Here is a 20,673-nt window from a genome sequence, read left to right as displayed (position 1 = left end):
ACGGAAGTTTGTGTCCAGACTCTTTATTCGGCTTCTGTGTAGTTTATGTACAATAAGCACTGGTGTGGTGGGTGGTGGTGGTGGTGGTGGTGGGGGGTACAAGCAAAGATAAGATGGCTATACAAAGCAAACATGGAGTTAAATTTCACTTCATATTTTCAGTATAAGCCGTTCAGAATGACTCAGATTAAACGGCACAATTTGGCTTATGATGAAATTATCTGTAAGTTGTTATTAGTTTTACTGATAAGTCTGTAAAATTACCCCACAAATATGAAGCACAGCCAAGCTTTGCTATATAAATAACTTCCAGAGTTATTTAGGAAATAAGGATAATGGTGTCAGACACAGAAAGTGGCAAATCCTCAGATCTGTGAAGAGGGAACCAGAAGCATTGTTTGCTATTTGTCTTTATTACTTAAAATGGCATACATTATTTTTTTAAAAAAGCAACAAAAACCTGAAAAGTGCTACACTGATTTTGCACTGAAGTCCTCCAGCCTGCCTACAAAAGGCCGTTGGTTCATTTCTTTATAACTAAATAGACGTGAATCCACTTACACTCGCAGGTATTAGGTAGAGTTTAACAGTCAAAGGGTAATCCGGAGCGTAAGGGTGTGTTTTTGTTGTGATTTTGTGTAAGTGTGTGTGTGACATCTCTTCCTATCCAACTGTATTCAACCACAGACTGTATATAAAAGATTGAAACAGCCTTGGGGTGTGAAAAATGAAGCCGCCGGTGAGGTGAATTAAACCTGGATTCTTTCTAATGGTCAGCAGCATTGCCGGGCAGCAGGCCTGTATGAGAAAATGACTGCAGTGCTCATGGATGTATGACCTCAGGATCTGAACTGGTTCATGGTCTCAGTTGCCGTTTTCAGATCTTGCTGTCTACAGCGTGGTGTTCATTTGATAAATGATGGTCCCATTTGTAGTAAAATAGGCGATATGATTTAGGGCGGGCAAACCTTGAGATTGACAAGTCGCTATCGTAGAGACAGGACCTATCATTTAAAGGTCATAGTGAAAAGATGACAGGAAATAGGTCTTTAATCAGTAATGAAATCTGCTCAGTCAGTCTCATTTGACTAATCGTTTCAGCGATTGGTCACTGGATAAGAAAGGTGAGTCACTGCAGGCTGACCGATAAGTGTCAGCAACGCAGCCCCAGTCCTGATATGGCGTCAGTGGTACAGCGGCTGCACGTATTCCGGTGGAAAGACCCCCACCCGGCCTCGGCAGCGACCCCTCCAGCTCAAGGAGCTCGAGCAGTCCAGCAGGTCGATGATGTCACCGCGCAGGAAGTGGAGGTGGGCGGTGTGAGGGGGGGTGTAGTCGCAGAGGGCGTGAGCCAGCCGAGGCTTCTGCACAAAGACGGAGCCAAAACGGGGAAGTCAGACAGACAGGTGCGTGTTTAACAGAAGCACGAGTCGTTTATGAGAAACAGAGACGCGTCGAGGTGGTGTGTCATACCTCCACAACTGGTTTCAGCAGACGCGATGATGTATTTCCCTCCGGGTGAGAGGGGTTAGAGTAGAGACGGCCCGAGGGGATGGACTCCTGAGAGGTGCTTTTGTAAGGGTTAGGATAGGGGTTACGCGCCAAGTGCGACAACAGCTGAGGGGATGAGGGAGGATCTTTGAGGCAGACCACCTTCTCCACAGCAATGCTGTGAGTTCTGTAGAAATCCACCAACTGGTTGAGGGAACAGAACGACTCCTCCCAGATGCAGTACTGACCGCCGCCCTCCAGGACGCGGAAATGCTCCACCCTGTCGCCATAGCTGCAAGATAAGAGTGGTGAACATGGAAAACGAGAGAGCTGATGAGAAGGAAGACAAGCATGTGCGTCCTCATTCTTTGTTCGGGAACTCCCTCAGTCACACCACCAACTAAAATCACACTCCATCATTTTCAAATGTCTTTGTGTGAGCAGCCACATTAACCTGCAAAGAGCAACCGTGAAAGGTGAGGCCATGAAATGACTAGGCAAGCTGTTATTAACACTATTTCACTATTTCATCAGGAAGATTCAAACATAGACCCCATAATTTAGTCAAAAACAATTATTTTTCAAATGTTATTATTTGTATTTGTTTTATAACGTGTCCCATCACAGTCACTGGGGTACTTTTATCTCGACTTAAAAGACGCACAACACTCGGATCTATTGCCTGCTGACTGCCCAATAAGAGTTCTGATGGACGTCATGCACTGGGTTAAACTTCAACTGTGATTCAAACAGCACAGCAATGCAACCATGTAGAGCTGGGCGATAGAACGATAACGATATGTATCGCGATATAACTTTTACTCGATAGAGAAATTAAGCTATCGCGATAGACCTCGCCGCTCTTGTCCTCTTAAAAAAAAAAAAAAAAAAAAAGGTCAGCCAATCCAAATTAAGTAGCGCAGAGCCGAACCAATCACAGCCGCAGCGTCACGTCGCGTGACTTGATACGTACAGCACAAGTGCCAAGCCGCACGTGTGTTTGTTTGGGAAGCAGCCAGCGGGTAATGGAGCCAGCGCGTAATGGAGGAAATGAGTGTGCCGACTAGAAAAATCAACCGAGCGTGACCGAAGAGAAAACAGATGATGGTTCCAATGCCGGAGAGATTGTCGAACGGAAGAGCCAAAGAAGTTCCGTAGTGTGAAGGTATTTCGGCTATTTCAAGTCTGACAAAAAAACAGAGTAGCGTGCACTGTAAATTGTGCCGAAAGCAAGTCTGGAAATACAATAAACTGGTGCATGCGTCACACTGTGCGCCACGTTATTGTTTCGGTGAAATGAATTTCTACAATACTGTTACTGTTAATTCTACTCTCTGCAGTGTTTAAATGCTTACATATACACAGTTACTGTCCCTCCACACACACGACTCGGTTCTGCTTCTGTGCCCCAGCTTTGTTTACTTTTTCCCACCGAGGCTTCTAGACTTCTGATTGGCCAACATTTCTGCACGGTTAGGAATCTAGCGCCACCTGCTGCTTTGGCATGTTCATAGCAGCGTTTTCCTTCATTTCTGCCTTTATGTGTGGACGGGATTATTTTTTAAAACGAAAACGGAAAATCTCTGTTTTCAAAAATACCCGTGTACGTGTGGACGTAGCCTCAGTCTCTGACTGGAAGCGCTAATTTGTCATTCGGCTTTTGTCAGACTAAAGTAACTGTTAAAACTGTTTGAAAAGCTCAGCTATACAACAAGGAGAGATTGAGAATTTCCTTTTAGTTCTCAGTTTATTTGATATTGACAAAAGTTAGTCAGTTTTGTCTGTTCTTCTGTAAAACAAACTAAGATTTATTTTTAGAATTAATATTTTGTTTCTAAGTGGAATTGACAATTTAGTCTGTTTCGTTTGTTCTGTTTTGAAACTTAAACGCTTTAGCGGCTGCCTTTTGTGTAGTTTGCAATATTTGCCTTTATTTATCTGAAAAAGTCTCATGTTCCTTAAGTACATCTACCCTGTTGAACTTATTATGGGAAATAAATATTTAAATAAAAACAAGCTGCTGATTATTTCACATTTTACTTGTGAGCAACGGCACATTTAAATCTTACAAATATAGTTATTTGGCTTATATCGTGATAGATATCGTTATCGCCTGAAATGAAAAAAACATATCGTGATATGAAAAAATCTCATATCGCCCAGCTCTACAACCATGGCAACTTTCAAACCCAGGAAACCCTCGATTAAAAACATGGCTCAGCATAATTCCTACCATATATAAACATATGACCTTTACACTTATAAATCTCCACATAAATGACAATAAAGATGATGATGAGTTTGTGTTGAAAGCGGTAGTGATGATGATCACGATGATGATGAACATGAGGAGAAAGATGATTAATATTCCTGATGCTTCTTATCATGACTGTTGCTCATTAACTTAAATTTCTTTCTTTCTTCCCGCTTTCTCTTTCTCTCGAACTCTGTTTAAGAAAACTGGCGTACACACATGCAGCACCTCTTGTCACACACTACACGTCATAGTCATTCACCTTTCCCAGTATCTACCTGTCCTGATATCTTAACCAACCTCTCCCTCTCTTTCTATTTTTCTTTGGTCTGTGCTGTTTGGCTGTTTTTTCCTAATATGTCCTGTTCTATTCTTAGTTTAGTATTAACAACAGAAATTGTTAAAGGAAAAGATGGATTAATCAAACAACAAAGACTTGTGTAAAATTATTTTTGCAGCTGAACATTAATATATAATGAAAAAAAATATAATACATATTTCAACCCTCCTTCTCTCTCTTGCTGGGAAACACACTGTGTTTTCTCAGGTCGACTTCACGAATTACAAAGAAGGGTAAGCACTTTATTTAGGGAACACATTTCCATCTCCACTATGAAACCTTATTACATTTGAACTGTAGCTTTGACCAACACACTCTCACTTCACATAATCTCTTTTGTTGTGTTATCTGTTTTGTGGGGAGTAACTGCCTTTGTGACGTTTTAGATGTGTAATCATTGACAGACTGAGATATCTTTTCAGTTTCAACCATGCACCTTATACTACATATACTACTGCATTTCTGTTGTGTGTAACTTAGATGTCAGACCCGCCCCCCGCCAACACACACACACACAATGCCTATCAGCTATCTTAGTGAGGACCTTCATTGACATAATGCTTTCTCTGGCCCCTAACCCTAACCATTAAAAATGAATGCCTAACCCTTACCCTAAACCTAACCATAACCTAACTGTAACCCTGACACTAAAACCACATTTTGAGCCTCAAAAATGCCTTTAAATGTCTTCACATTTGTGAGGACCGGGTTGTGTGTCCTCACAAGTGACTGTTGGTTCTCACAAGTATAGTAGAATGCAGCTTTGGGTCCTCACAAAGATAGCTAGACAGGAACACACACAGACACACACACACACATGCAGATAACTAAGTCTTAATTAGGCCGAGACTATGCAATGGAAACAATGGATTTACTGTTGTGATGATCTTACACAGGCATAACTGATAAATTTAGGGACCTTTCAGCAAAATGTTTTGCGAAATGAAAAAAAAGGTAATCTATTATTTTTAGTTTTATGAGATGTTCCTGGAACTGTTTAACCAACAACAACAAATAGTTTCAAAAGTTTTTGCTATGAGGAGTTTTTCACTGACAGGAGCAAGAGGCCCATTTTGACATGATGTTGCAGGATAGGCACAGGTGTGATTTATATAATATTGATTATGGCACTTTTGTACATGGATAGTACAGTACCAAGATCCTGGTACAAAACACGATGGGACCGTCCATTCTCTTCCACTTAGCCAATTCAGGGTCGCAGTCGTGGCTGGAGCCTATCCCAGCGTTCGTGGGGCGAGAGGAAGGGTACGGCCTGGACAGGTTGCTAACACATATTGAGACAGGCAACCATTCACACATACAGCTGATTTAGAATCACCGATTAACCCGACGACTGTGGGAGGAAGCCACACCTGCAGAGAACCCACTCAGACACTGAGCATGCAAAATCCACACAGAAGGCCTTGGACTAGAGTTAAACCCAGGATCTGCCTGCTGTGAGGAAATGGTGCTAACCACCACACCGCTGTCCCACTCCCAAATATTATTATCATATTTATGAATAGTGTTTATGAGAAACGCGCCCAAGCTGAAATGTTTTTAACATGTGTCTCAGCAGTGCAGATAACGGATTTCCCCGTTAACAGCTCCATCTGCTGGGAATCCGAACTCTCACTCAGCGCGTGTTACAGAATGATAACAAGCCTACAGACAGTTCTGTAAGGGTCAGAGGTCAGGGGTGTCAAACATGCGGCAAAAGTTTTGGAAAATGTGGACATTTCAAAGTTAATAAATTCTGAACGTTCAACTGTATTTTTTAGGGGTGCAACGATACACAAAATTCACGGTTCGGTTCGGTTCGATACTTTGGTGTCACGGTTCGATATTTTTTCGATACAAAAAAAATGTTCATGCATTTTTAATTTGTCATTTATTAAAATTATAAATATATATTTTAACTCAAAAGTACAGTTTTTAAATTTAACCCTAACCCTTGTGCGTGTTTTTTATTTTGACAGCGAATGCGCACCTGCGGACCACTTATGTGCAGCCCTGGTTATTTAGCTCGTCATATTGCAGCCACAGAAATTCTTTTGTCCATGAAACCATAAAGCTGCACTTTCTTTTTGCCTTATAGTCTGATTTGTCATAACTTTTCCGTTTTGTGGTAAGCTTTTCTTTGGCTGTCACTTCTTCACCCTGACCTCTCTTATTTGGCTCAGCAGAACTAAAATATATATCCTGCTGCTTTTACACACGCACTCACATAAGCTCAGCGATTCTCTGCGCGATCAACCTCTCACATGTTTAAGCTTGCTGCGGGAGATTTCACTTGTCATGTTTGCATAGTAAGCTAACGATTAATAAGACGATGTCAGAGGAATTGGTGCGCAAATTATCATCACTCACAGATCAGTGCTGTCGCTCTCTATACACAGTTCGCACGATTGCAAAGTGAGAGCAAAAAAACAAGCGCAAATTCAAACGCGATTTCAATATGTCACATATTGACAGTGGCTCACCGATGCCAATGACATAATTACCCAGCTACATTTCTGAAAGAATGCAAAAGCATTGACATATATTTTTCCTACAATAGCCCGACGGGCAGGGTAGCCCGACTGAAAAAATCGCTAGCCCCAGGATGTCAGGCTAGCGATATTGCAAGCCCTGTATCTGATTGAGGAATCACTCATCTTTGGAAAAGAGAGTTTATTACAGAGAAATGTCTCTTTCCAAAATAAAAGCTATACTATCCGCTTCTTCTGGGCTATATTCTCAGCAGCATAAGGAGAATCATGTGCTAACAGCTGTCTAAATGACTCGGCTAAAGTTAGTAGCATGCTTGTTGTTTTTGTCTTTGCACTAGGATGATGTCGGTGTAAATGTGCAGTCATATTCGTTGTGTTCCCACTAGTGCTTTCAGGTTAATCTCGTTGAAATGACCTTAACACCACAACACGGCAAATCTCCGTTAACGAGCTACCGCCGATTGCTCCGTGCATGGGGCTAGACGGCCAACACGTTAACGAGCTAACTGCGCTAACACACTAGTTCCCACCCATGTAATTGAGCATTGCATGGCACATCCAACATACTGTTTTACTTTAGTCCATGACTCGCTTACCTTCAGGGTCATACGTCACATGAAAACCAAAATAATTCCAAACGCCAGATCTGAATGAGGGTGGGGGAGGTGCCCTGCGCTCTTCCTTCTGACTATGCTGTCTGTGTGGAGCACTCAGTGGATCTGCGCTCGACAGTGCAGCCTAGGCGGAGTAGTCGAACGCAGATTCACTGAGCGCTCAACACAGACAGCATCGTCAGAAGGAAAGTTGATAAAATAAATTACAAATTTTGTATTGTTCGATACATATGCGTACCGAACCGAAAGCACTGTATCGAACGGTTCAATATCGATACGAATATCGTTGCACCCCTAGTATTTTTGTTTGTTTTAGCTTCTTTACTGTCAAAGACACAACCAATGGGCTGTTATCCACCAGTAACAGATAAACCATTAACTGCAAGGAAATTTCCTTTTTTTATTGTTAATATTCAGTTTAAAAACAGGAAAAATCCCTTCATAATCCCTGTTTACAAAATAAGTTTCTTTTTACAAATGAATAATGCTACACTCAATTCACAGATGATTTCTGTCACAGCAAATAAACGAAGTCCTTCATTTCTTTATTTCCTTTACAGTCTGAGCCCAATGACCCTGCTGACAGTTTTTTTTTAAATTTACTACAGCAGTATTTCTTTGTAATGATAAAAAGCAGAAGTATTGTTTCTGAAGACATCTCTGGCAATCAAACTGTAGTTTACCTTCTTTACATTGAAAATCTTTTAAATGAGTTACTGTGCGTTAGCTTTACCGCTCCAACCCACTTAAGATGAAACTGAGCGTATGTGGCCCATGTTGTAAAACTCCTGGTTTGTCCTGGAATGTATTGTAATGTGTTTTCCATGATAATAAAAACAAGACTGGGCACAGACTACACAGCCATTCTTCGTGAATCTTTATCGCCCTCTGCTGATCGACTTTAGCATCACATTGTTTTGTTTCTGTACACCTCTCATCTCTCGTAAACCTCGCAGGTAGACAGATGTTACGCCTTAAAATGTTAACATGAGCACATTGTGTACGTGCCCGTCTGTGGCATGTGTCCATTACATAATGTACCTGTGTTTAATTAAAGACTGTCTGTTGTTACGCAATGGGCCGATTATTGAACACATTCAATTTACCCTTAGTGATTAAATGTGTCCCACGTCACTTTGGTGACCCAGATTGCACCGCCCCCTCCTCCTCCTCTCTGTGCTCTGTCTGTGCTGCTGTGATATTTTTAGTTCAACCGGTTCTCATAAAGCAATTTAAATAGTCTGGCTCTCCTATGTGCCGACCCTGACACACGCTCAGAGACACGTGGACGCTTTAATGTGCTCATTTAGTCAGTGGGATGGAAAACAAACATCCAACAGCACACTTAATACCGCAGGGACACGCTGCAAGGATGTGTGCGTGGGGGAGTGTGTGTGTTTCACGCAGCATGTGTGGTTTGAGTTCAGCCCCAGCTTTGAACAGTCGTTGATCATAAAGATGGAGTTTGATATAACCGGTGGATGAATGGGTTATTTAAGCAGGACAGCAGAGTGAGCCCATGAGAAATGAACATGGAAATGGACAGATTTAAGCACATGGACAGATTTAAGCACATGGACAGATTTAAGCACATTCTTTCATCCCGACTGAAGCTGACGTTCTTGTTTTTGTGTGTGTTTGTGGTGCATTCACTGACCTAACAGAGAGGGAAAACTCTCCCGGAGCTGATTCACTCTCCCTCACCAGGAACACTCCAGTGTCCTGCCAACGCAGACGCTGTTCAGCCTCAAGTCTTGACACCGGTCCTGCAAACCACCTACCAGAGCACACAACAGCACACACTTCTCACACACTTCTCTTGGCATTTAAAAGACAATTAAAGCAGTATTCAAATCAGTTATGTAAGGCAGTGTTTCCCCCATTAGCTCACAAAAGGAATAAAGCACAAATGATGACATCCTAAATTGTTGCTTTTTTATCTTTAGGCCTCTAAAACTCCTTAAAATGATACAATCCAATCACAAGAAAACAGTCTGACTACACACTGAAGCCTGATAAGAGTTACTCATGCAGCACAAGTGGACAAAATAGTTCTTTTTACGGGTGTGGAAGGAGGGAAATGTAGTTCCCGGGCACGTAGCCACGCTTCCCCTGGATCTCTGCTGTCACCCAGCAAGAATCCTCCTCCATTTCTGTCACCTATAACACACATGCACACGCACAATTACTCTGCGTCGACATACAAAACAAAACATTTCTCAACGCATTAAAAGACCTACTTACCTTGATGATATCACCTTTGTGAAAACTGATCTCGTCTGCTTCTGACGCTGCAAAAGAGAAAAGAGCCACAGCCTCCATCCCAGACAGAAAGAGTGCAGCGGAGGAGCCTCGGCAACAGTTTCACTTCATGAATGGAGAGATACTACAGCTGAGTAGAGGACAGCACGGGGTGATGACATAATCACTGTGTGTGTGTGTGTGTGTGTGTGTGTGTGTGTGTGTGTGTGTGTGTGTGCGTAGTGGCTGATATTCTGCTCTTAAGTTAATGAGCAGAGTTTTTCTGCGTCCCTTTCTGCATACATGTGACAGAGTTAGAGCGTGAACACGTGGAGATGGCGACCGCCTTTTTCCATTCCCAGCTTCTCTGCCTACACACTTTAAACTCTGGGGCTTTATTAAAGCATGTCCACCAGGGAAACTAGCGACAGTGGGAGGCTCACACTTTGAAGCAATGGAAAAGGACCTGAAGTAGACTGCAATGCTAAAAGATCAGGACAGGAGGTAACAAAGTGGCTCCAGCGGATTTGGTTACTCGCGCTTTTGACAGGGAAATGCGTGTTTTGAAACCTGAGCCTAAAGATTGCCTGTGTGCGTTTAAGCACAACAAAATAACATCTACGCAGTCAGAGGATGCAGCGGAGGACGCCTTCACAGATTCCCTTAGTGACTGATAAAAAAAAGCAATAAAATAACACGCTTTTTTTTTACAAAATTTGCATTTATTTAGAGGATTTTGATGTGAATAAACTTCAGTTGAGCTTTTAGATCCCACTTATGTGAGTGGCCACTGTGACATCATTCAGTGGCAGGTTGGACAATGCAAAGAAAGTGTTTGGCAACTCTTTTGCTTCACATCAACTCTGGGATTGTCTATATTTAGCTCATATTCTCATTTAAAATGGTGCACGAACAGCAAACAAATGCTGACAATTTACTGCGACACATTGCTATAGCTATATGTTTTAAATGTGGCTGGGGTCCTTATAGGATGTTGGGTCTTTTCTTTTAATTAATTACATGAAATATGATCAAAAGGTTTGTAAGTACAGGTGTAAAAATGCTGACACTGTGCCTTTATGCTTCTCTCCTCCTGAGGGCTGGATCTCCTCCACTGCGAGCCTTCAACTTGAATTTTGTTGCGGAAGAGAGGACAAAGTCGCAGGGAGCCAAATCTGCTTTTTCATTGAGCTGTGTGTAATTTGGAGTGAACGTTCTCCCTTTGACGCTTCAGGGTGCTACGGGAGAACTTGGCACTGAGGGGGTGATCCCCCGGGACAAATTCAGAAGTAGGTCAGCTCAACAACCACTCTCCTGGTCTTACCCACAGCGCCACCTTTGGGGCTTTAGACTACACTGAGTCTGAGTCATAGCTGAGATCCAGGATTGATCCTGTACATTCAAGCTGGGAGCGATGCATAGCAGCGGCACTGTGAGTGGTGTAAAGGTGCAGGTGACAGTGGGCACATTTAAATCAGTGGAGTGGAGTCACAAAACTTTTTGATTACAACTCAACTGCTGCATTACAATTACCCAGGTGAAAGAAGTAAACAAGCAAACAAATAAAAAACCACAATTAGCGTGCTCCTCTTGGATTCAACGAATTTGAATATTGCAACAACATGAAGAGAAATGTAACTTGATTTATTCGTGTGTGCGTTAGTAGCAGTCCACTATGACCTCTTGCCCTGGTTGTGTGTTTGAATGAGTGTGAGAGGTGCTCGCAGTTAGTATGTCCTGCAGTAGTGAGAGGGGCGAGTTATGCACGTGGTCACTGCTTCTACTGAGGATCTCCAGCTTGTCGTCCAAACCCAGAGAGCCCAACGCTTCACACACGCTTACGCGCTCGCAATGACTCACAGCGCTCGCTCCTTCCTCGCTGTGGTCTTCAAAGCTGGTGGCATTGAGTGCATTTAAATCTCTCTCAGCATTAGCCTCAGTCCTTACACCCAGTATCTTTCTGATCTCTTGTGCCCAACCTGCTCTGGGCAGCTCACAGGACACTCTGGCAACTGTTGCCGTGGCATCAGATACATCTGGGTCCCCTTGCGATGCCGGACAAACTGTCACTCTGAGTGTTATCAGCAGTCTACAGGCCTTTAAAGCTACAGGCCTATCGCAGTCGACCAGACCGCTCAGCAATGCAGAGATGACTCCCTGCTCAACCAGACTCTTCAACACGTCGACTAAATCTGACTCCGCGTCCTGTGCGCGCGTGTCTCCGTGTGTGTGAAGTGTGTAGGCTCGGTCAGGCATCACAGCGTATGCGTGTGGTTGGGCCGGACGTGCGTCCGAGCCCTTCGTGTAACTCCCGTGCCCCAAAAAGGCTTTGTCCAGCAGCAACTCCGCCAGCTCCAGCGTGTGAACTTTGACCTCCCAGTCCAGATCGGCACAGCCTCGTGAGAGGACGGAGCGTACAGACTGCATGAGGAGAGAGCAGGAGGGGGAGGCAGGCGACGACGGGGGCGTGTGTGACGTATGTGAAGAGAACCAGGCGATGAAGAACTTTACAACAGCCCTCCTGGCAAACCCTTCTGTGTCCTGGGAGAGAATCTCAAGCAGCCGGGTCACGATTTCAGTCTGGAGATAGACGGGACATCGAGTTAGCAAAACCGGGCAAGTTCAAATCAAACTACAGATGAACTATTATCATTTAAATCTGATATCTGTTCTGAGCCCCACTATCTCTATCTTGAGTGTTGCTGTTATTCCACAGAACAAAACAAAAAGTGGAAAAATTCTTCCCTAATGCAATTGATGCTTTGAACAGAAGCTGGAGGCGTTTTCAGCTCAGGCTGTCTACTATTAGGAATGTCCACAGTTCGACGCCCAGCTCATCTAATGTCGCAGTGTCTTGAGGCACAACAATAAACGCCAAATCCTACTGCATCTCTGCTCTGTTGCCCTCTCAGAATAAGCCTTTTACTTCTACTAAACACAGCGTGTTATTGCCTTTGCTACAAAAATACCTCCTTCCAGCTGAACAGTTGACTCAAACAACGGCAGGTTCACACAGAGCACATGTGGCAGCTGTGAAAGAGTCTGGATAGACCACGGCAAAAATTATATAATTATTGCTGATGCAAGATCATCTGTGAAAACAACGGGGCACCACTGGTGAACCTGCCAGTTCAGGTGTTTTCTTACTAATGTCTGTGCCAATCTGTGACCACAGGCTCCACTGAAGGATGCTGGGTACTTGTGCCACCCTCATGGAGTCTTCTTCTGACAGCTTGGTGATAAAGCCTGCTGGAGGACACTGTGCTGGCCACACTGTGTGATCTTCTTGTTGCCTCTTCAGTGCACATGTTGTCACTTTTATTTGCACCAAAGCAGGTGAAATAAACCAGTTTGTTATAAAAATACATGCTACATATATAATATCGGTGTTAAGATTCTAATATTTACTGTTTTTGAGTATTCACATGTGTCTTTATCCTCCTGTCATGCATGCACGTTCATGTACACATTCCTCGGTCCTATTTCGACAGGTTTGCCTTTACTTCTTCTCACCTGCTCCTGTGTGGGTGCTGCCCCCTCCTGCCAGCTGTGCATCACTGTCTGTGCCAGTGCTTTGATCGCGCTGGCTCTTACATAACTCTCTGGATCCTGCAGAGCCTCCCTGAGGAGAGGAGTGGTACAGCAGCAGCCACCCAGCAGGGCCTCAGAGGCATCGCACGCCTGCTCAGCTGGCGCCCGGCAGACACGCATCGCTCCCAGGTGCCCTAGAAACTCCATCGTTGAGTCTCTTACCTCCCAGCGCATGTCACACGCACGCTTCTTCACCACCTGGACGAGATCTAACAGACACAAACAATGTGATTTGTTGTGCAGATCTATTGCACAGGCTTTATGAGCTACAGGGAAGATGCTAACGCTGTGATTTACCGTGTCTGAGCTGGTCTGTTATAAAGGAGACGTCTGTGCAAACACTCATCCACTTTACCAAGGCTTGGTAGGACTTATGTAGCACCTGAAAAACAAAGACGCATTCATCTTATCACGATGTTCAGTCCAAAAAACATTTTTGTTCCCCTCAACCTGCCTTTTAAAATCTTGAACCTTTCTCTATCTCATTAGTTCTTGTCCATTCAAAAATAAAAAGCAGAAACTTGTGCTTTTTACATGACTCTATGACAATTACAGAAAATTGTGTAAAGAAGATTTTTGATGCTTGAAAGTGAGCAAAAGAAATTTAACTTTGACCTGTGTAAAAACAGGTTGAGATACTCAGGTTACTGACGCCATCTGCTGGATGGTTTGGGACTCTTAGTTCCAAATAATGAAAGAAGTGACAGTCCTTCAACGTACAGTGATACTCTCAGACAACAGTGTGTTACGACCACAGTCTGGGGAGAGATATTCCTGGCTTTGTGCGCTATGGAAAAACTTGACTAACTCCAACTTTAACCACATCCATCACCTTTACAACGAACTAGAAATGAAACTCTAAGATAGATCTTCCACAGGTCAGGATATTGACCCAACCCAGTGTAATGGGATGAGAGCCAGGGTGCATCCATATTAGAGCAAACACAGTGAAACAGACTCACGTTTTAATTCACACCTACAGCCAGTTTAGGTGTGAATCAAAGCAGCTGTACAAATCTCTGATAGTTGTGATCATCTTGCATCTGTGAACAAAAACACGCACAAACTTACAGTGGGATCAGAATCAGGATCGTCCAGATACTGTATCAGAAGTGTGAGCACGTCAGTCAGCTTGCCATTTGCTCCTGAAACACAAACAGACACGTAAATTAACTCAGCGTGTTCCTTTAACATTTGTTTTTCCCACATATGCCATATACTACTTTTGTTTTGTAGAAGTATCTTACAGAATTTTTAAAAACTCATCACTTTACTTTTCTTACTTTTTTTCATTGATTGTACTCAATTGTATTTTTGTATTTCCTTCATATATCTGTACTTGAGCTGAGGTGATGCAAAAATTTCCCCGTTGTGGGATCAATAAAGTCTTATCTTATCTTATCTTAATATATGCACTAAAGGTCTTTATATCCTCCATAAAGAGAATGGTTGTTTTCAGTATTCCCTTTTAGTTCCATTCATGTAATATGGATTCTAACTCTAATGACAGCTTCACCTGGGCTGTTACTGACAGCTGTCAGAGCCTCTAGAGCACATTTCTGAACTTTCCCACTGCCAATGACATTCCTGAAAACTTCACTACAGCCAGCGGACGAGGAGGACGAGTCGCCGCTGCAGATCCTCAGTAGCGACAGAATTCCAGACACGATTAAATCCGGAGCGCAGGGGAGGCAGTCAGGATCCTGAGGGAGAGAGGCAGATTATAAGCCTTTCCATGCGTTAGAAACAAAGCTAACACCTTATAACATGGCCTGCGACTAAGGGCGTGTTACTTCTATCATTCAGATTGTATCAGAAATTACAATGTAATTATGTTTACATGCATCTACTTAAGTGTACAGTACAGGAAAGAATTATTATTATACCTGTTATCCCCTTATTCTAGTGTGCCTGCCTTTAATTGTGCGTATGTAAATATAATTACATTGTAATTACAAATAAATAACCTAAAAAGCCTGCTTTATTACAGAGGAATTAAAAATGATAGTGTTAACCGAAAAAGATCCAATATTTACTTCGCCACTCTCTCCTGTCCTTACACTCACCATGTGTGCAATCTGAGGTGTGTTTGTTAGACACACACTGATCATGGAGATGCAGGAGGTTTTGCTTTTCAGCTGCTCAGTCATGGCAAACCGATGCATGTCTCCTATAGGCCCAGATCTCATGTTACTCCATAACATAAATGCAAGATAACACAGATTTTTCTCAAGAGTGTACGTCTTTGTGGGTCACCTGCAGTGTTTGTGCCTAGTCGGTTCTGGCCAGATATGATGTCGAGGGGTAGCAGCAGTAATCTCACAGACTGAGCTGTGTGGACACGGTCACTGCACATAAAACCAGAAGAAGAAGAAGAAGAAGAAGAAGAAGAAGAAGAAAAGTTTGCAGACAAGAAACAGAAAACCCAACCTCTACAGACTTTTGTGTACAGAGTTTGTGTTGGCTGAACAAGCTGTGCTTACTGATGGCTGCCGCGGAGAAAAGCAGCTGCAGCATGGACGAGGTCAGCAGGTTTCCTGACGTTCAACATGAAAGTTAAAAGACGGGTGATGCGCTGGTCTGGGACGCGGCTGTAGGAGCAAGCACAGCAAGAGTCTATAAACTAAACCAGAAAGAGGCTGAACAGCAGCACAGTCACTAATGTATACTTAAAAACAACCACTAAGTAAATGCTGTGAATGATGGCTGACCATTACACTGTCCTGTTGTATTGCATAGATCAACAGAACAAAGCCATTGATGCTATATCTATTAGCAGATTTGCATATTCAGCCAGGAAGCTCCACTGTCCTCACCATCCTCTTAAAGTCACTACTTAAAATCTAAATAATCTCTAGTAGAGACAAAAAAGGACAGACAACTCTATAAAGCTACACTCTAGTGTGTTTTATGAGGGGTTTACCTGCATGCAGCTAGAATGACATCCATCAGAGGCAGTGTGAGTTCACTACAGTCTGCTGCCACCATTTCCTCCAGAGAAGCTGTGACTGTCTGCAGCAGCTTGTCATGCAGAGGAGGCTTGGTCTGGCCCAGGAGCAGAGCCAGCAATCGGAGGGTCTGCTGACACTGATGAAGCTGTGCGCTTCCCTTGGGAACCCCCAGCGCCCTCTTGAGGTACTCTGAGATTGCATCGACAACAGCGGTGCAATCTTGGTTTATTTCCATGGGCTCGGCTGGGTTTTCTACAACTGCCTTGGACACGCTTGTGTTCTGCTCATCTTCCTTCTTATTGGTGCCATTACATCCTATAGATGAGACAGGCTGACAGAACAGCAGGACGTGGGCGAGCATTTGATTGGCAGCTGAGGCAACAAATAGGCTTGTGTCTGTCTGGAGTTGCAGAAGCGGCTCAATGAAATCTAAAAAAACCCAAACAAAGATAATACATATATATGAGGATGCGCAGTGGCGTGTCCAGCAGGGTCGCCTGGGGGGGCACAGGCCACCCCCCCCAACCAGACTGGCCACCCCAGGTGCCACCCCGAAGCTAAAACAATAAAATTTAATGAAATATCAAATGTACGATTATGGTTTCACAGTGAAGCTCAGATATCCGAGGGTAAGTGAATGCAGCACCGGCTTCTGCACTATGAGCATCATGTTAGCAAAGGTAGAAGAGCCAAGCACAAAAGACGGCACCGCAGAAAACAAAAAAAAAAATTTTCCGCGAAAGATTAACAAGTTAACATAGCCATCGGACATTTGCATGGTGGGCTGATGACTTGTTTTTTTTTGTAACGGCATGAACAATGAAAGTGGTGGATTGGCCAGATGCTGGCCGATGTGTAAAAATAACTCAGTTGTTTGGTGGTGGCTATGGCGGAGCTTCCACAGAGGCCAGCAGGTGGATGAGGGAAGGTGAGGCAGGAGGAGAGACCCGAGGTGGCCGCCGGTCCGAGTGTCAGGTGAACTGAACTTCAGGTAAGAAGTTATGACCTGCAGTCTATCTGGGTCAGATATAAACCAAGTTTAGGTGCAGTTTATTTTTGTTAAGCTGACTTTTTACAGTCAGTTACAATACCTCGTACTGCGTGAGCTAGAATGACGAGTTTCTATACAGCTGTTCGGTTGCTATGATGTTACTGATAGTGAACTTTATTTTATTCATAAGGTTAGTTAGTAGAGTTGCCAACAGCTCCTTAAAAAATGGAATGGGCCCTCATTCAGAGAAAATATTACACGTTTCGTATTGAGCTGAGAAGAGACGCAGTTTGTCCCGAACTTTAGCTATAATGGAAAAAAGACACACAGCTGGAGTTATTCTGTCTTTACAGCTGCCTCTTCTATTGCTACTTCAATCGTGAAACTGATCAATGATCAGCTGATCGGCTCTCTTGTTTGTTTATCGCCCACTTTGCGCCAGAAACAGGAAACCAGCGGATGTCGCGCTAAACAACAGCAGCACGTTTAAGCTTGATCAGCTGTTGTTAGAATTTATTTAATATTAATTTTTAATATCAGCTGATGTTTGCTGGAGCCACAGCTGTAAAGCTGCTGGTCATGATGTCGGTTTGGATATGTGGTGAGAGGGAAACATGAAGATGAAACCAGGAGATGTCCTTACTGAATCATCAGAGCTGTGATGGAGAAACAGGTTTACCTTTTAGGTGACATGAGTGAGTTGAAGGGAAGTTATGAACTGTTTCTGAGAGACAAATAACACCAGGATCCTTTTTTACGTAGCTGACAGCTGGTAACTGTGCAGGGGCGGGTCTAGCAAAGTGTTGCCAGGGGGCCAGGTAGGGCATTAACAGGGAGAGGGGGGCACAAAGAAATACTTTTCTTTTTTATTCTCAATTCAAATATCTAGCTTTTATTAAATAATTATCTGAATCTTGCGAACAAAGTTTTTATCTGACGTAAAATGCATAGAAATCATACATATACCAAAAAGACTGTACATCACTGTCACAACAGCGTTTGTTTTCATTCAAAGTCTTTATGGCTTTAATACCTGGTGGGCCGGTCTCTAGTCAAAATGCCCAATTTTTTGTCCCAGTCCAGCCCTGCAGGTTAATACTGGCAGTGTCACCATGCCAGCTGACTGTATTTCATCATCAACCAGTGTATATCTTTATTTTAAAGGGCGACCGTGGCTCAGGGGGTTGGGTAACGTATCTGTAACCGGAAGGTCGCCAGTTCGATCCCCGAGCTCTCTGTCCTGGTCGTTGTGTCCTTGGGCAAGACACTTTACCCTACTGGTGTTGGCCAGAGGGGCCGATGGCGCGACATGGCAGCCTCGCTTCTGTCAGTCTGTCCCAGGGCAGCTGTGGCTACAACCGTAGCTTACCTCCACCAGTGAGTGAATGAATAGTGGCATTGTAAAGCGCTTTGGGTGCCTTGAAAAGCGCTATATAAATCCAATCCATTATTATTATTTATACATCAATATTACCAAAGTTTACCATAAGGCAGCATAGAAAGTATTTACTTGCTTTCAGGTTTTATTCAAATGTTAGTCTTTTCATTTGTTTCCCCACTTTTTTCCTGTTTCAAAATCAAACACCAGTTTGTGAGAAGATTATCTTCTTTTTTTTAACAGGCATTGGTTTTGCATTGGCATTGGCTAATTTGCCAATTGTATGTTAAAAATGTTCGTATTTTAATATTCAAAAATGTTTTTGCCCAAAACATATGTGCACTATATGTCAGTAAAAATACTATGCAAATATTGCTGTCCTTGAATACTGAGTAAACACTGACTGATTGTATCTCTTCTACTTTATCAACGCAGTATCTAAAAACTTTCCACCGTAGTGGTTAAAATCTCATTCTAATAAGAGTTAAAAGCGCATTCGGTTATTAGGTTTACAGGGTTATTGAATTATGGTTAATGGTTGGTAGAATTGTTTTTAACAATATCTGCCAATTATATCTGCCACCCTTCTCCAAATCTGTGCCCCTACCTGGCCCCCCCAACAAAAATTTTCTAGACACGCCACTGAGGATGCGTCAGAATTACAACAATATAATACCTATAGCACAGTGCCTCTCACCCTATGGCAGCTGGGAAAGATCCAGCCCCCAGTGACCCTGAATTTGATATGCAAGAGCAAACAAATGAAAGGATGAACAGAAATAGCATATTATCCTTAACACTAATGATCCCCCTCTCATGAATCGATGCACAAAACTCACCTGCTTGTCTAAAGAAGCTAAGACCATTTGGATGCTGCAGTGTGGTCCTTAAGCCCTGGATCCAGCCAATCCGTATGCAGGGATCCTCCCAGAGCCCTAACTCCTGCCAGTGCTGACAGCTAAAGACAAGATCCAGTACTAAGGACTCCTGCAAGAGAGAGAGGGAGGCACAATAATAGAGCAGATAAGTACTGGAATATTTTGTAACAGTTTACTAAATGCAACAGGCGTCAGAAGCTCTACCTTAAGAACTATGAAGTCATCCTCAGCAGCAGCCAATAAGCCGATGAGTCTGAGAGTGAAGGAGAGGACACCTGGGGCTGAAGCCGTGTCATGAATCACAGCAGATATGAACTCAAGCAGACACGGACAGGCCTCCAGCAGAGACTCCCCTTCAAAGAGTGAAAGAAAAGAAAAACAATGATACAGATTTACACAGGATCACTTTTTTATGTGCACCATAAAGAGAAATGATAAAGGTATAAAAGACATGAAAAAGGAACATTTTAAATTTTAATTTATCTTTATTAATGCAATATAACATATATATATATATATCATAAGTATCTTTGAGTTTTGGGATCTTTTACAAAGTGTAAATGTTATCTGCAAATATCGGTGATATAATCTGAGTAATAATCACCTACAAATACAGTGATTCGCTGCATGGTATTAAGTTTAGATCAGTTCTCTGGAAAATGAGGGCTCTTTAAAACACACCTTTCAGCTTTTCATGTATTTTAAAGCTGTTTTTTCGAAGAACTGGAATGTAAATGTGCTTGTCTCTGTCTCAGCTTGTGTCGTTTAAATATGCTATAAGCCATAAATGAAGCAGAAGTGACAGTCAACACAAAAAAGACAGTCATCGCATGTTTGTTTCATTTTCAAAATATCTGTTATTCAACCCAGGGTAGAGGGTTACATACTGAACTTAAAGAAAAGAAATAAAGTATCGATTAGATGGTATCGATACTTTTAATAATATAATTTTTGAATCGATCCTCCTATTAGAAAGATAGTGGGAGAGGAGGAAGAATGAAGACACTATCCTGTTAGGGTCAGTACTACTAACCAGCCTCGGTGAGCGCTGTGAACCAGTCCAGCAGTTTCTCCAGAATGGTGTCATCGGGCAGCGAGCTCCCTGAGGCCGCCAGCACCTCACAGACCCGGGGCAGCAGTGACACACACTCTCTGTCCATGGTGCTAAGGTGTGCGTGTTAATAACCGCAGTTGCTAGCTTAGGTCTTTACAACTAGGAGTTATATAACGTCTACACATTCTCTAACCACTCATGTCAATGTAAATGTGACCTCTAGCTAAATTGTGCAGTACAGACCAAACTGAAGCAGCTACTTTAAACACACAAAGTCGTTGGTTTTTGTACTTTACTAAACGAACGTCTCGCGGGAAACAGTTTCGGATCTACCGGTGTGTCGTTTCCTTTTCCGTGCTTCTGGGCGGGTCTCACGCCCCTGCGCTCTTCGCTGATCT

General features: G+C 43.0%; 2 protein-coding genes across 2 annotated transcripts; both read right to left on the bottom strand.

Annotated features, from left to right (window-relative positions):
- Positions 1–20: 20 nt before the first annotated feature.
- Positions 21–9,941, bottom strand: LOC146667778 (GRB2-related adapter protein-like). The gene is made up of 5 exons (XM_085409462.1): positions 9,436–9,941; positions 9,254–9,351; positions 8,849–8,968; positions 1,474–1,783; positions 21–1,364 (listed from the first exon to the last, which is right to left on the bottom strand). The coding sequence occupies exons 1-5, from the start codon at positions 9,511–9,513 to the stop codon at positions 1,185–1,187; spliced, it is 786 nt and encodes a 261-aa protein (XP_085265588.1). The 5' UTR covers positions 9,514–9,941; the 3' UTR covers positions 21–1,184.
- A 204-nt stretch (positions 9,942–10,145) lies between these two features.
- On the bottom strand, positions 10,146–20,661 carry brat1 (BRCA1-associated ATM activator 1). Its single transcript, XM_085409458.1, has 12 exons — positions 20,255–20,661; positions 19,426–19,574; positions 19,183–19,330; positions 15,947–16,403; positions 15,507–15,614; positions 15,280–15,371; positions 15,090–15,193; positions 14,540–14,726; positions 14,095–14,168; positions 13,321–13,405; positions 12,946–13,232; positions 10,146–12,012 (listed from the first exon to the last, which is right to left on the bottom strand). Exons 1-12 carry the CDS (start codon positions 20,379–20,381, stop codon positions 11,092–11,094), a joined length of 2,739 nt encoding a protein of 912 aa, XP_085265584.1. The 5' UTR covers positions 20,382–20,661; the 3' UTR covers positions 10,146–11,091.
- Between the last annotated feature and the right edge of the window lie 12 nt (positions 20,662–20,673).

The sequence above is a fragment of the Rhamphochromis longiceps genome, linkage group LG6, assembly GCF_057381845.1.
Source record: "Rhamphochromis longiceps isolate RC_006_pf linkage group LG6, R_longiceps_female_GT1.1, whole genome shotgun sequence".
NCBI classification, from domain to species: domain Eukaryota; kingdom Metazoa; phylum Chordata; class Actinopteri; order Cichliformes; family Cichlidae; genus Rhamphochromis; species Rhamphochromis longiceps.
This window is presented reverse-complemented; position numbering and strand designations above follow the sequence as displayed.